Consider the following 11853-nt stretch of genomic DNA (forward strand, 5'->3'; position numbering starts at 1 on the left):
AAGTGCTCACTGAGTCACTGTCCATCATGTATCAGCAGTCCTGGCTGAACGGGGAGGTCCCATTTGACCAGAGGTAAGCAAATATGGTGCCCATCTACAAGAAGAGCAACAAGGAAGATCCAGGGAACTCCAGGCCTGTCAGTCTGACCTCAGTGCCTGGGAATGTTATGGAGAAGACCATCCTGAGTGCCATCAAGCTGCATGGAAAGGACAACCAGGCCCAGTCAGCATGGGTTTGTGAAAGGCAGGTCCTGCTTGACAAACCTGATCTCCTTCTATGACAAGGAAACCCGCTTGGTGGATGAGGGAAAGGCTGTGGATGTTGTCTACCTGGATTTTAGTAAGGCCTTTGACACCATCTCCCACAGCATTCTCCTGAAGGAACTGCTGCTTATGGCTTGCATGGGTGTATGCTTTGCTAGGAAAAAACCTGGCTGGAGGGTGTGGCCCAGAGAGTGGTGGTGAATGGAGTTCAATCCAGTTGGTGGCTGGTCACGAGTGGTGTTCCCCAGGGCTTGGTACTGGGGCCAGTTCACTTTAACATCCTTATCAATGATGTGGATAAAAGGATCAATTGCACCCTCAGTAAGGTTGCAGATGACACCAAGTTGGGTGGAATCCAACTAACCAGATCTGCTGGAGGTTAGGCTGTCTCTACAGCAGGATCTGGACAGGCTGGATCTATGGGCTGAGGCCAATGGCATGAGGTTCAACAAGGCCAAGTCCCAAGTCCTGCACTTGGGTCACACCAATCCCATGGACGCCACAAGAGGCAGGAAGAGTGGCTGGAGCTGCCCCGCGGAAAAGGACCTGGGGGTGTTTGTCGACAGCCGGCTGGATATGAGCCAGCAGTGTGCCAGGGTGGCCAAGGAGGCCAACAGCATCCCTGCCTGTATCAGGAACAGTGTGGCCAGCAGGACTAGGGAAGTGATTGTCTCTCCTGTGCTCAGAACTGGTGAGGCCCCATCTTGAGTGCTATGTCCACTTTTGGGCTCCTCACTACGAGAAAGACGTGGAGGTCCTGGAGCATTCCCAAAGATCAACAAAGCTGGTGAGGGGTCTGGAGAACAAGTCTTGTGAGGAGCGGCTGATGGAACTGGGGTTGTTCAGCCTGGAGAAAAGGAGGCTGAGCACCTTGTCACTCTCTACAACTACTAAAAGGAGGTTACAACGAGGTTGGTGTTAGTCTCCCTTCCCAAGTAAGTAGTGTTAGGACACGAGGAAATGGCTGCAAGTTATACGAGGGGAGATATAGATTGCATATTAGAAAAAATGTCTTCACTGAAGAGTTTGTCAAGTGCTGCAACAGGCTGCCCAGGGAAGTGGCTGAGACACCATCCCTGGAGGTGTTTATAAGATGTGTAGATGGGGCACATAGGGATGTAGTTTAGGTGTGGACATGGGAGTGTGAGGGACTCAATGACCGTAAAGGTCCTTTCCATCCTAAATGATTCTATGAGTCTATGATTCTTTTGAATCTTGGGACTTGGTTTCATCCTCGCCCCTTCTCTGGGAGGCCAGGAGGTGTCACAGAATTTTCCTGCCCTGGGCACTGCTCACCCCCACATCCCACTGCCCCCAGGAAGAGCCCTGAGCCACAAGTGAGGGGCAGGATCTGCCTTGCCAGGGCCTGGGGGTGAGGGCTTGGCCTTTCTGCTTCCTCAGACAAAGCCAGGCTTTCCTCAGCATTACAGCCACCTGCACTCTGCCTTTGCCTACCTGCAATCACAGCCTCCAATTATCTGCTCTAACGAGTCCCCAGGGGGCCTTTGTCAGTAACTGCCCTCAGTGGGGCTCGTTAAGGCTTCCAGGAAGTTTGGGTTGTGCTTCTCATTTCTTGAGCACTTTTCTTCAATCTTCTCTCAGTATCTGAGGTTCATGGACTCAGCAGCAAATACCCCATGGGGCTCCTTGGAAACAGAAAGCCTTAACAAGGAATTTATCTCTGTGCAATTTCCTTCAAGCCTTAAACCCTTGTACAGCTACTTGGGGAGCTTTTGTGGTGTAGTTAAGGAGGAAGATTATAATGTGCATCTAATGAAAATGGTTTCTTGATTGTAAAGGATGTATTTTATGAGTGTTCAGTTTACAGAGGAGGTGATAGAAGCATTCTCCAAGGGATACTGAGGCCGAGTGTCTCCTCAGGAGGTCTGGCCAGGTCAGGAAAAGCAGTCCCGTGATGTCCATCCCTGTATGGACAGCTTTGCTCCTCACCTCCCCAACCCCACCAGGTCTGACCTGTCCCATCTGGGACTAACATCACTGTTCCTTGCATCAGACTTCTCCACTCCAGTCTGGATGTGACAGCTCCATTGCACCATCTCCCACCTGCTCTCCTCAGAGACCTGGCTGCTCACAGCCACAGGGGAATTCTGCCTGTTCTTCAGAAAAGAAAAGTAAAGCACAGTCAGTTTTCATAAACAAGAAAACACTGTGTAATCATACGCAAAGTACAAACTGCCTCTAATGAGGTTGCCTTTCTACAAGGGATAATCTTAGGAGAAATAGGTGAGGTAGGTAGATACACAAAGATAGATATAAACATAATGAAAGAGCTGGCTGAGGAGACAATGAGATTACTGAGAGACAGGCAAGGTTTTACTCCCTGAGGGTGAAAGAGCAGCAGAGGTGAGAGGTACCTGGATGAACAAAGAGTAAAGGGAGGAGAAAACTGGAGAATGATGGAGAGGGCCTTTTCCTAGACAGTCTGCATCTGAAAAGATGACTTTGCAAATGACCATTGTATCAGGACAAGTGTGAGTATAGGAAAGATTAAAGACACAAAATACGCCATATAACAGACAAAAGAGTTGTAGTGAAGTCACAAGGGAAGACTGAGATTTCTTTGGAATATCACCTTTGAAAGGTGACAGGCTTGGCAGAGCTCTCTTGTAAGTGAGGACAAGCCAATGTTGCCCCCACCTTTGAAAGAGGCCCAGCCCAGGGACCCACAGGCTGTACAAGCTCCCTGGGGTGATTAGTGTGCCATCAATTAGAGTCCTCTTGGGTGACATTTCTGGGCACCGGAAAGAGAACAATGCATCCAAAAGCAGTCAGCATGGACTTTCCAAGGGTAAATCAAGCCTCAGTGAGGAAGTGGTGACAGCAGGGAAAGCTCTCAGGTTTCCTGTGTCCATGGAAGTCAGTCAGATGTTGGTACAGTCAGACCAGCTGCAGCTTTCTTGTCCTGCTCCAGGCAGGGTTGCTCAGATGCAGAGCTACTTGACAGGTATCCCCAAACAGCCCAGATCATTTCCTTTGCTTAACCGTTCATTCCCATTGCACTATTTTCCCATCTCTCAAGTCCTACTCTTTAAGCAACTTCATCCTCTCCCTTGCAAAAAGTCAACCCCTTTTCACCATTTCCCCACTGGTGCTGCCTTTCCTCACTTTGCTCCCACCTTTGGTGTTTCTGAGATGGTATCCCAGTGCTTTGTACCCTGATTAGCAACTCCATTACACCAGTACTGTCTTCTTATCTGTAGTGTCCTGCAGCTTCTACGATGATGCTCTTGCTAGAGGCACCCTGACTCAGGATGAACATCAGCACCTGCTGGTGGCAGGTGGGATGCACCTATCCCAGAGGGGGAAAAGAATTTTGGGGCAGGAGTTAGCAGGGCTCATTGACAGGGCTTTAAATTTGATATGAGGGGGAAGGGGAGATAACTGGGCCTGTCAGGATTAAACCCAAGGGAAGCACGCCAGGGCTTGAAGGATGCTGGACTAGTGAGGACTCTCGCTCTGCCATTTCATTTGAGAAAAGGGATAGACGTTTAGAAATTTCTGATTGCGAGCAATGGGAAAACCCTCTCCCGAAAAGGGGAGAAGGGTACTAGGCCAGGAGTTAACAAAGCTCATGGACAGAGCTTTAAACTAGAAGTGAAGGGGGAAGGGGATAAAACCAGGCCCACTGGTAATGAGCCTGGGAGTAAAGGGGCAAGGATGGGGGTGAAATGGGGAGCCCAGCTCAAGTGCATCTATGCTAATGCACATAGCATGGGCAACAAACAGGATGAGCTGGAAGCCATCGTGCAGCAGGACAGCTATGACGTAGTCACCATCACAGAAACGTGGTGGGACAACGGTCACGACTGGAATGCTGCGATGAGTGGCTATAAGCGCCTCAGAAGGAATAGGCAAGGAAGGAGAGGCAGGGGTGTGGCTCTGTACATTCGGGAGTGTTTGACTGTATAGAGCTTGATTCCAGTGACAATGAAGTTGAGTGTTTATGGGTAAGGATGAAAGGGAAGGCTAACAAGGGGGATTTTGTGCTGGGAGTCTGTTATAGACCACCCAACCAGGATGAGCAGGTTGATGAAGTATTCTGTATGTGGCTGGCTGAAGTCTTGCAATCGCCAGCCCTTGTTCTGGTTGGGGACTTCAACCTACCGGATATCTGCTGGCAATACAACACAGCAGAGAGCAGGCAGACTAGGAGGTTCCTTGAGTGTATGGAAGATAACTTCCTGACACAACTGGTAGGAGAGCCTACCAGGGGAGGCACCTCGCTAGACTTACTTTTCGCAAACAAAGAAGGACTAGTGGGAGATGTGGAGGTCGGAGGACGTGTTGGGCTTAGCGATCATGAAATGGTCAAGTTTTCTTAGTGAGGTAAGGAAGGGGGTGAGCAAAACCTCCACCTTGGACTTCCGGAGGGCGGATTTTAGCCTGTTCAGAACCCTGGTTGGGAGAGTCCCTTGGGAGATAATCCTGCAGGGCAAAGGGGTCCGGGAGGGCTGGACGCTCTTCAAGAAGGAAATCCTAAAAGCCCAGGAGCAGGCTGTCCCCAGGAGGCGCAAAATTAAAGGGTGGGGAAAATGGCCGGCCTGGATGAGCAAAGAGCTTTTGATGGGACTTAGGGAAAAAAGGAGGGTTTACCACCTTTGGATGAAGGGACAGGCAACTCAGGAGGAGTACAGAGATCTTGTTAAGTTACACAGAGTAAAAATTAGGAAGGCAAAAGCCCAGCTGGAACTCAACCTGGCCATTAATATAAGGGACAACAAAAAAAGTTTTTATAAATATGTCGACAAAAAGAGAGTCAGGGAGAATCTCCATCCCTACCTGGATGCGGGGGGAAACATTGCGACCAAGGATGAGGAGAAGGCTGAGATACTTAATGCCTTCTTTGCCTCCATCTTCAATAGTCGGACCAGCTACTCCCAGCATGTACAGCGTTCCTGGGCTGGAAGATAAGGATGGAGAGCAACCCCCCCATAATCCAGGAGGAAGTACTTAAGGATTTGCTTATGCACCTGGACATGCATAAATCCATGGGGCCGGATGGGATTCACCCAAGGGTACTCAGGGAGCTGGCGGGAGAGCTCACCAAGCCTCTCTCCATTATCTATCAACAATCCTGGTCAACAGGAGAGGTACCAGATGACTGGAGGGTGGCCAATGTGACGCCCATCTACAAGAAGGGCCAGAAGGAGGATCCAGGAAACTCTAGGCCTGTCAGTCTGACCTCGGTACCAGGAAAGATCATGGAGAGGATCATCTTGAGTGAGCTCTCACGGCAAGTGCAGGGCAGCCAAGGGATCAGGGCCAGCCAGCATGGGTTTATGAAAGGGAGGACCTGCTTAACCAACCTGATCTCTTTCTATGACCATGGGACCCGCCTTCTCCATGTGGGGAAGGCTGTGGACATTGTCTACCTGGATTTTGGTAACGCCTTTGACACCGTCCCCCACAGCATTCTCCTGGAGAAGCTGTCGAATCATGGCATAGACAAGTGTCCTCTTCACTGGGTAAAAACCTGGCTGGATGGCCGTGGCCAGGGAGTTGTAATTAATAGGGGGAAATCCATTTGGCGGCCGGTCACCAGTGGTGTCCCTCAGGGCTCAGTTTTGGGGCCAGTCTTGTTTAATATCTTTATTGATGATCTGGATGAGGGGATTGAGTGCACCCTCAGTAACTATGCAGATGACACCAAACCTGGTGGGAGTGTTGATCTGCTTGAGGGTCAGCAGGCTCTACAGAGGGACCTGGACAGGTTGGATCAACGGGCCAAGGCCAATGGGATGAGGTTTAATAAGGCCAAGTGCCGGGTCCTGCATTTTGGTCACAACAACCCCAGGCAACGCTACGAGCTCAGGGAAGAGTGGCTGGAAAGCTGCCCAGCAGAAAAGGACCTGGGGGTGTTGGTGGACAGCCGGCTTAACATGAGCCAGCAGTGTGCCCAGGTGGCCAAGAAGGCCAATGGCATCCTGGCCTGTATCAGGAACAGCGTGGCCAGCAGGAGGAAGGAAGTGATAGTGCTTCTATACTGGGCCCTGGTGAGGCCTCACCTCGAGCGCTGTGTTCAGTTCTGGGCCCCTCACTACAGGAAGGACATTGAGCTGCTGGAGCGTGTCCAGAGGAGAGCCACCAAGCTGGTGAGGGGTCTGGAGAACAAGTCATACGAGGAGAGGCTGAGAGAAATGGGCATGTTTAGTTTGGAGAAGAGGAGGCTGAGGGGAGACCTCATTGCCCTCTACAACTACCTGAAAGGAGGGTGTAGAGAGGTGGGTGTTGGCCTCTTCTCCCAAGGGAATAATGACAGGACCAGAGGAAATGGTCTGAAGTTGGGGCAGGGGAGGTTTAGGTTAGATATTAGGAAGAATTATTTTACTGAGAGAGTGGTCAGGCCCTGGAACAGCCTGCCCAGGGAGGTGGTGGAGTCACCGTTCCTGGAGGAATTTAAGAAATGCGTAGATGTGGCACTTCAGGACATGCTCTAGTGCTTGAGATTGCTGGGTTGGGGTTTTTTTTTGCGTGTGTGTGGTTGGACTCAATGATCTCAAAGTTCCGTTCCAACCATGAAGATTCTGTGATTCTGTGAAAGAGACACAGTGAAAGAAATGCTCTCTTTGAACAGCTCCAACTGCACTAATCCCAAAATGTCAGGGTTTCAGGAGCATCTTCAAGTAGACTCTTCAACATCTACATCTGCTCATTTTTCATTCTCTGTGGGGTAAATTACATGTGACCCCACTGTAGGTGAAGGCAGGCATGAGAGTGATCTGCTCCAGTGTTGGACATCATGGGTGCAATTGCCCAGGTTTCCCTTCAAGTCAAAGGAGAGAAAGAAATCCGTTGTCTCCACTGAGGTGCCCTGGCCTATCCTGTCTTTCCACCAGCTCCTGCTCCAGAAAGGCTCCCGTAGCTCCTGTGTCACATTTCCCAGTCCCTTGTGGAGGCTTCAGCTACTCCTATACAAATATACATTTATGCAGCCATTTCCAAGAACACATTTCGTTCCAACCCTTGGAATGGAGAAGCTGTGCTCTGTGGACACGTTTATTTGAATACATTTCTTGTCTATATCTCATATCTAAAGGGACCTGGGAGCAATGAAGTTTGGATAAGTTGGATGGATCCTGCTTTTCTCTCTTTGCTGTCAATTGATGGCCCCACCTGCTGGCACCTCCCTCATATCGTCCCTTTTTCTGAGGTGGCCAAATCTTGATGGGGTTTATAAAAGCATAAAACCATGGCCCTCCAAGGGCCAGACCGTAACCGATGTACATATTCTGAGTTCATCCAGTAACCTTCTCTTTCAGGCACTGTGAAACGCAGTCCAAGAGAGCATGCTCTAGGACATATTTCTCATCTGAAGTGAAGCTCAGAGGCCTTTAGCTCCCCAGCTCAGTGTCATGGCCGTTTTGAAGGATCCAGACGATGTTTACTTTTGGCCAGATGTCAGGGAGTCCTGCCAGTCTCCATGACCATTAAAGTAAAAAAGCACAGGCTCTTGCTCCATGTTTCTGTTCCCCTGGCTGAGGGATTTGATGCATGTCTGGGCTGTAGCACCTCGGGTGTAGCTCCAGGCCAAGCTTGGACTTGTCTTAAATGAAACCTGGGTACCGAGAGTCAAAGACCTTCTGTGTGCAAAGGCTTTGCTTCAGGGCAGAGCCATGGCCAAGTGGATGGCACCTGGAAACTTAAAGCTGAAAGTGGATGCCAGGACAGTGAGCAAACCCTGCTGTCTCCAAGAACAGAGAGAAACAGGGCTGGGAAGGGCAGCCCTGGCAAGAAAGAGGGTTTTTGTCAGTGGTGTCTCTGTAGCCCCAAGGGCCTTTTACGAAGGTGAAGATGATCTCCATGAACGACAAGGTCCTGCTGGCAGATGAAAATTTTTTCTCTGTTCCTTGGCTGTATTATCAAGGGGGTGAGTAAATGGTGGGGAAGGGAAAAAATGGCAGTTTGAGACCTCCTAAGGTGCCTTCCAGGATGAGTGATGATTGTGCATTTCCTTCCACCATGGAAGCATTTCCTTCTCTTGATGGTGTCAGGGAGAGCACTCAGGTTCTCCATGACCACAGAAGTGAGCAGCCATAGGTTTGGGTCGCTCATCTGCAACGGTTTTTTCCTATTCAGGTCAGTGACTCAAGGCTGGTTGGCAGGTGAGCCTGAACAGGCGTCATCGTATCCTGAGCTGAAGTTTTGCTTTTCCTTTTGTCTCTTTCCCCCTCCCAGGTTCTTCTCCTTAACCGTCCTCAGAGATTCCTCCACAAACAGCCCAACTCTGCTCTTTCCCCACTGGCTCTGCCTTTGCATGTTTTGTGCTTGTATTGTGTTTTTAAAAGGGTTATTGTGCTGATTCCAATATTGGTCAGTAAAAAACTAGCAACTCCTTTAATTAGACAGCGTATCCTGACACTGCTCTTGCTGTTATCTTGTGTTGGTGGATCACTGTAACCACGGTGAGGTGTCTGTACGCCAACATTAAAAACTGACAAAAGGGAGCTTCAGTCCAGAGGGACTTTAGAAACTTCTGGGATTGGGACAACAGAATTATAGAATGGAAACATTTGGAAGGGACCTTTGGAGATGATCCAGTCAACCTCCCTACCAATGCAGGGTCACCCAGAGCAGGCTGGACAGGAATGCATCCAGGTTTGGAATATCTCCAGAGAAGGAGACTCCAAAATGTCTCTGGACAGCCTGTTGTAGGGCTCTAGAACCCTCAAAGTAAGAAGTTTTTCCTCACGTTGAGATGGAATTTCCCGTGTTCCAGCCTTTGTCCATTGCCCCTTGTACTGTCCCTGGGCAACACTGAAAAGAGTCTGGCGCCGTCCTCTTGACACCCACCCTTTAGATACTGGTAAGCATTGGTGAGATCTCCTCAGTCTTTCCTCACCGAAGAGGTGCACATGTCCCTTGAGCATGTTTGTAGCCTCCGCTGGACTCTCTCCAGTAGTTCCCTGTCCTTCTTGAACTGGAGAGCCCAGACCTGGACACAGTACTCCAGATGTGGCGTCACCAGGGCAGAGGAGAGGGGGAAGATGACCTCCCTCGACCTGCTGGCCATGCACCACAGGAGACCGTTGGCCTTCTTGACCACAAGGGCACATGGCTGGCTCATGGGCAACTTGTTGTCCACCAGGACTCCCAGGTCTCTCTCTGCAGAGCTTCTTTCCAGCAGGTAAACCAACCTCTAATTTTTACCATTGCATGAAACAGACACCTCTTAAGTTTTACAAGGAGAAGTGGCCAGTCCTGCATCAGCGGGGAGAAAAACCCCATATATCAGGGGACCTCACCAAGGGAGCAGTGACCCTGAGAAGAATGGCTTGGGCACTGTGAAGGACACCATACGAGCCAGTGGTTCATGCTCACCATGAACAAGGCCAGCTGCAAAGGGGCATTCATTAGGAGGAGCGTAGCCACCCCAGACGTCTGGAGTTTTCATCCCCCTCCAGTGAGCTGTGGTGTGGCCACACATGGACATGTGTGTCCCTCTGTGAGAATTCCTGCTGTAGAGAAGTGGGGAGGAACTGGAGAGTGCCCAGAGGAGGTCTGCACTTCTCTTGTACTCAAGGCCCCGAACCCCATCTTTGTCGACCTCTTCAAGCCCAACACAACCCAAGGAACACGCTCGACTCAGGAGAACCACCATGCTCTCCAGACCGCTCCAGATTCCCCTCCAAGACGCTGGGTGTCCTTAATGTCACCTGTGTGAAAGCCCTGAGTACATCCCTCAGATCCACTCACCATCTTATCTGTCACCAGACACCAACTGGTGACTTCTAAACCCAGTTTTACATTTCTAAAATGTCAGAGCTTTTCATTCCTGAACACATGGAGGAAGAGGATCTCTAGAGGTGTGCTTCTCAGGCCTGTTGGGAGATAGATCCCGGTATGAAAGCAGGACACTGCGGAGATCCCCTTTTATTACAGAGATGCTGCGTAAGAGGCCAGCTCTGAGCCACTGTTAAACACACTTTTATAAGGGAACCGGGTGACACAAAGAAGGTACATGTCTCAGGTGCAGGGATGGAAACGCAAAGATTTCTGTAGAACTAAAATAAACATGAACACAAATAACAATAGCAATCACGATAACTAAAATGCTTTAAAATAAAAAATTAAAAAAAAAAAAGGACGTAATCAGATAGTGTGGGAATCGTTGGTGGGGAGAGGTGGCAAATTTGTCACTCTTGGAGAAGGTCCATGAAATCAGCCTCCTAATGGCATCCTTGAGCTCTTTGTTTCTCATGCTGTAGATGAGGGGGTTCACTGCTGGAGGAAGCACTGAGTACAGAACAGTCACCACCAGATCCAGGTATGGAGAGGAGATGGAGGGGGGCTTCAGGTGGGCAAACACTGCAGTGCTGAGAAACAGGGAGACCACGGCCAGGTGAGGGAGGCACGTGGAAAAGGCTTTGTGCCGTCCCTGCTCAGAGGGGATCCTCAGCACGGCCCTGAAGATCTGCACATAGGACACCACAATGAACACCAAACAACCAAATGATAAACAGACACTGACCACAAGAAGCCCAACTTCCCTGAGGTAGGAGTGTGAGCAGGAGAGCTTGAGGATCTGGGGGATTTCACAGAAGAACTGGTCCAGGACATTGCCCTGGCAGACGGGTAGGGAAAATGTATTGGCCGTGTGCAGGAGAGCAGTGAGAAACCCACTGCCCCAGGCAGCTGCTGCCATGTGGACACAAGCTCTGCTGCCCAGGAGGGTCCCGTAGTGCAGGGGTTGGCAGATGGCAACATAGCGGTCGTAGGACATGACAGTGAGAAGACAAAACTCTGTTGTGATAAAGAAGAAAAAGAACAAGAGCTGGGCCACACATCCCCAGTAGGAGATGGCCCTGGATTCCCAGAGGGAAACTGCAAGAGATTTGGGGACAGTGGTGGAGATGGTGCCCAGGTCAAGAACGGAGAGGTTGAGGAGGAAGAAGTACATGGGGGTTTGGAGGCGGTGGTCACAGGCGATGGCAGTGATGATGAGTGCGTTTCCCAGGAGGGCAGCCAGGTAGATGCCCAGGAAGAGCCCGAAGTGCAAGCGCTGCAGCTCCTTCTTGTTTTCAAATGCCAGGAGGAGGAACTGGGTGATGGAGCTGCTGTTGGACATTTTCTTTCAGCAGGCTTGGAGACCTGTCCATGGAAGGAAAGAGAGTGAGAAGATAGGGCAGAATTCTCAGAAAAAAAAAGTTTTCAATTTCTCTTAGAGACCCACCCAACTGGCTTTTCCATTTCAAGAAGACCTTTAGTACTTCCATTTTGCACACTCTGGTGGGTGCTGGCTGACGATCCATCAGGGAGCTGTGAGCGCTGCGGGATTCACTCCTGCCCTACAGCAATAGTTAAACAGGAACTCGGGGCGATCTCTGATTAAATCCACTCCTGGCATCAAAGGGCTTTTCAGCTTTGTCACTCCCAATTCGCCCGACGGCAGAGCAGAGCTGGTCGGACTTTTTTTGTTTGATCTGTTTTAGTTTTCCCCACCACACCCGAGGAGTGTTTTTAAGGCAGAAATCTTTGGCATTTCTGATATGCCCCGAGCAAAACCTTGTGTGTCCTAAGAGCCAAGGGGACTGTCCCTCCGTGCAGAGTGAGGACAGCCCGTCTGTCCAT

At 50.2% G+C, this 11853-nt stretch overlaps 1 protein-coding gene across 1 annotated transcript; it reads right to left on the reverse strand.

The window, feature by feature from the left end:
• Positions 1-8732: 8732 nt before the first annotated feature.
• On the reverse strand, positions 8733-11005 carry LOC141478487 (olfactory receptor 14J1-like). Its single transcript, XM_074167530.1, has 2 exons — positions 10423-11005; positions 8733-8758 (listed from the first exon to the last, which is right to left on the reverse strand). Exons 1-2 carry the CDS (start codon positions 11003-11005, stop codon positions 8733-8735), a joined length of 609 nt encoding a protein of 202 aa, XP_074023631.1.
• Positions 11006-11853: the final 848 nt, after the last annotated feature.

This window comes from Numenius arquata, unplaced genomic scaffold (assembly GCF_964106895.1).
Source record: "Numenius arquata unplaced genomic scaffold, bNumArq3.hap1.1 HAP1_SCAFFOLD_49, whole genome shotgun sequence".
NCBI lineage: Eukaryota > Metazoa > Chordata > Aves > Charadriiformes > Scolopacidae > Numenius > Numenius arquata.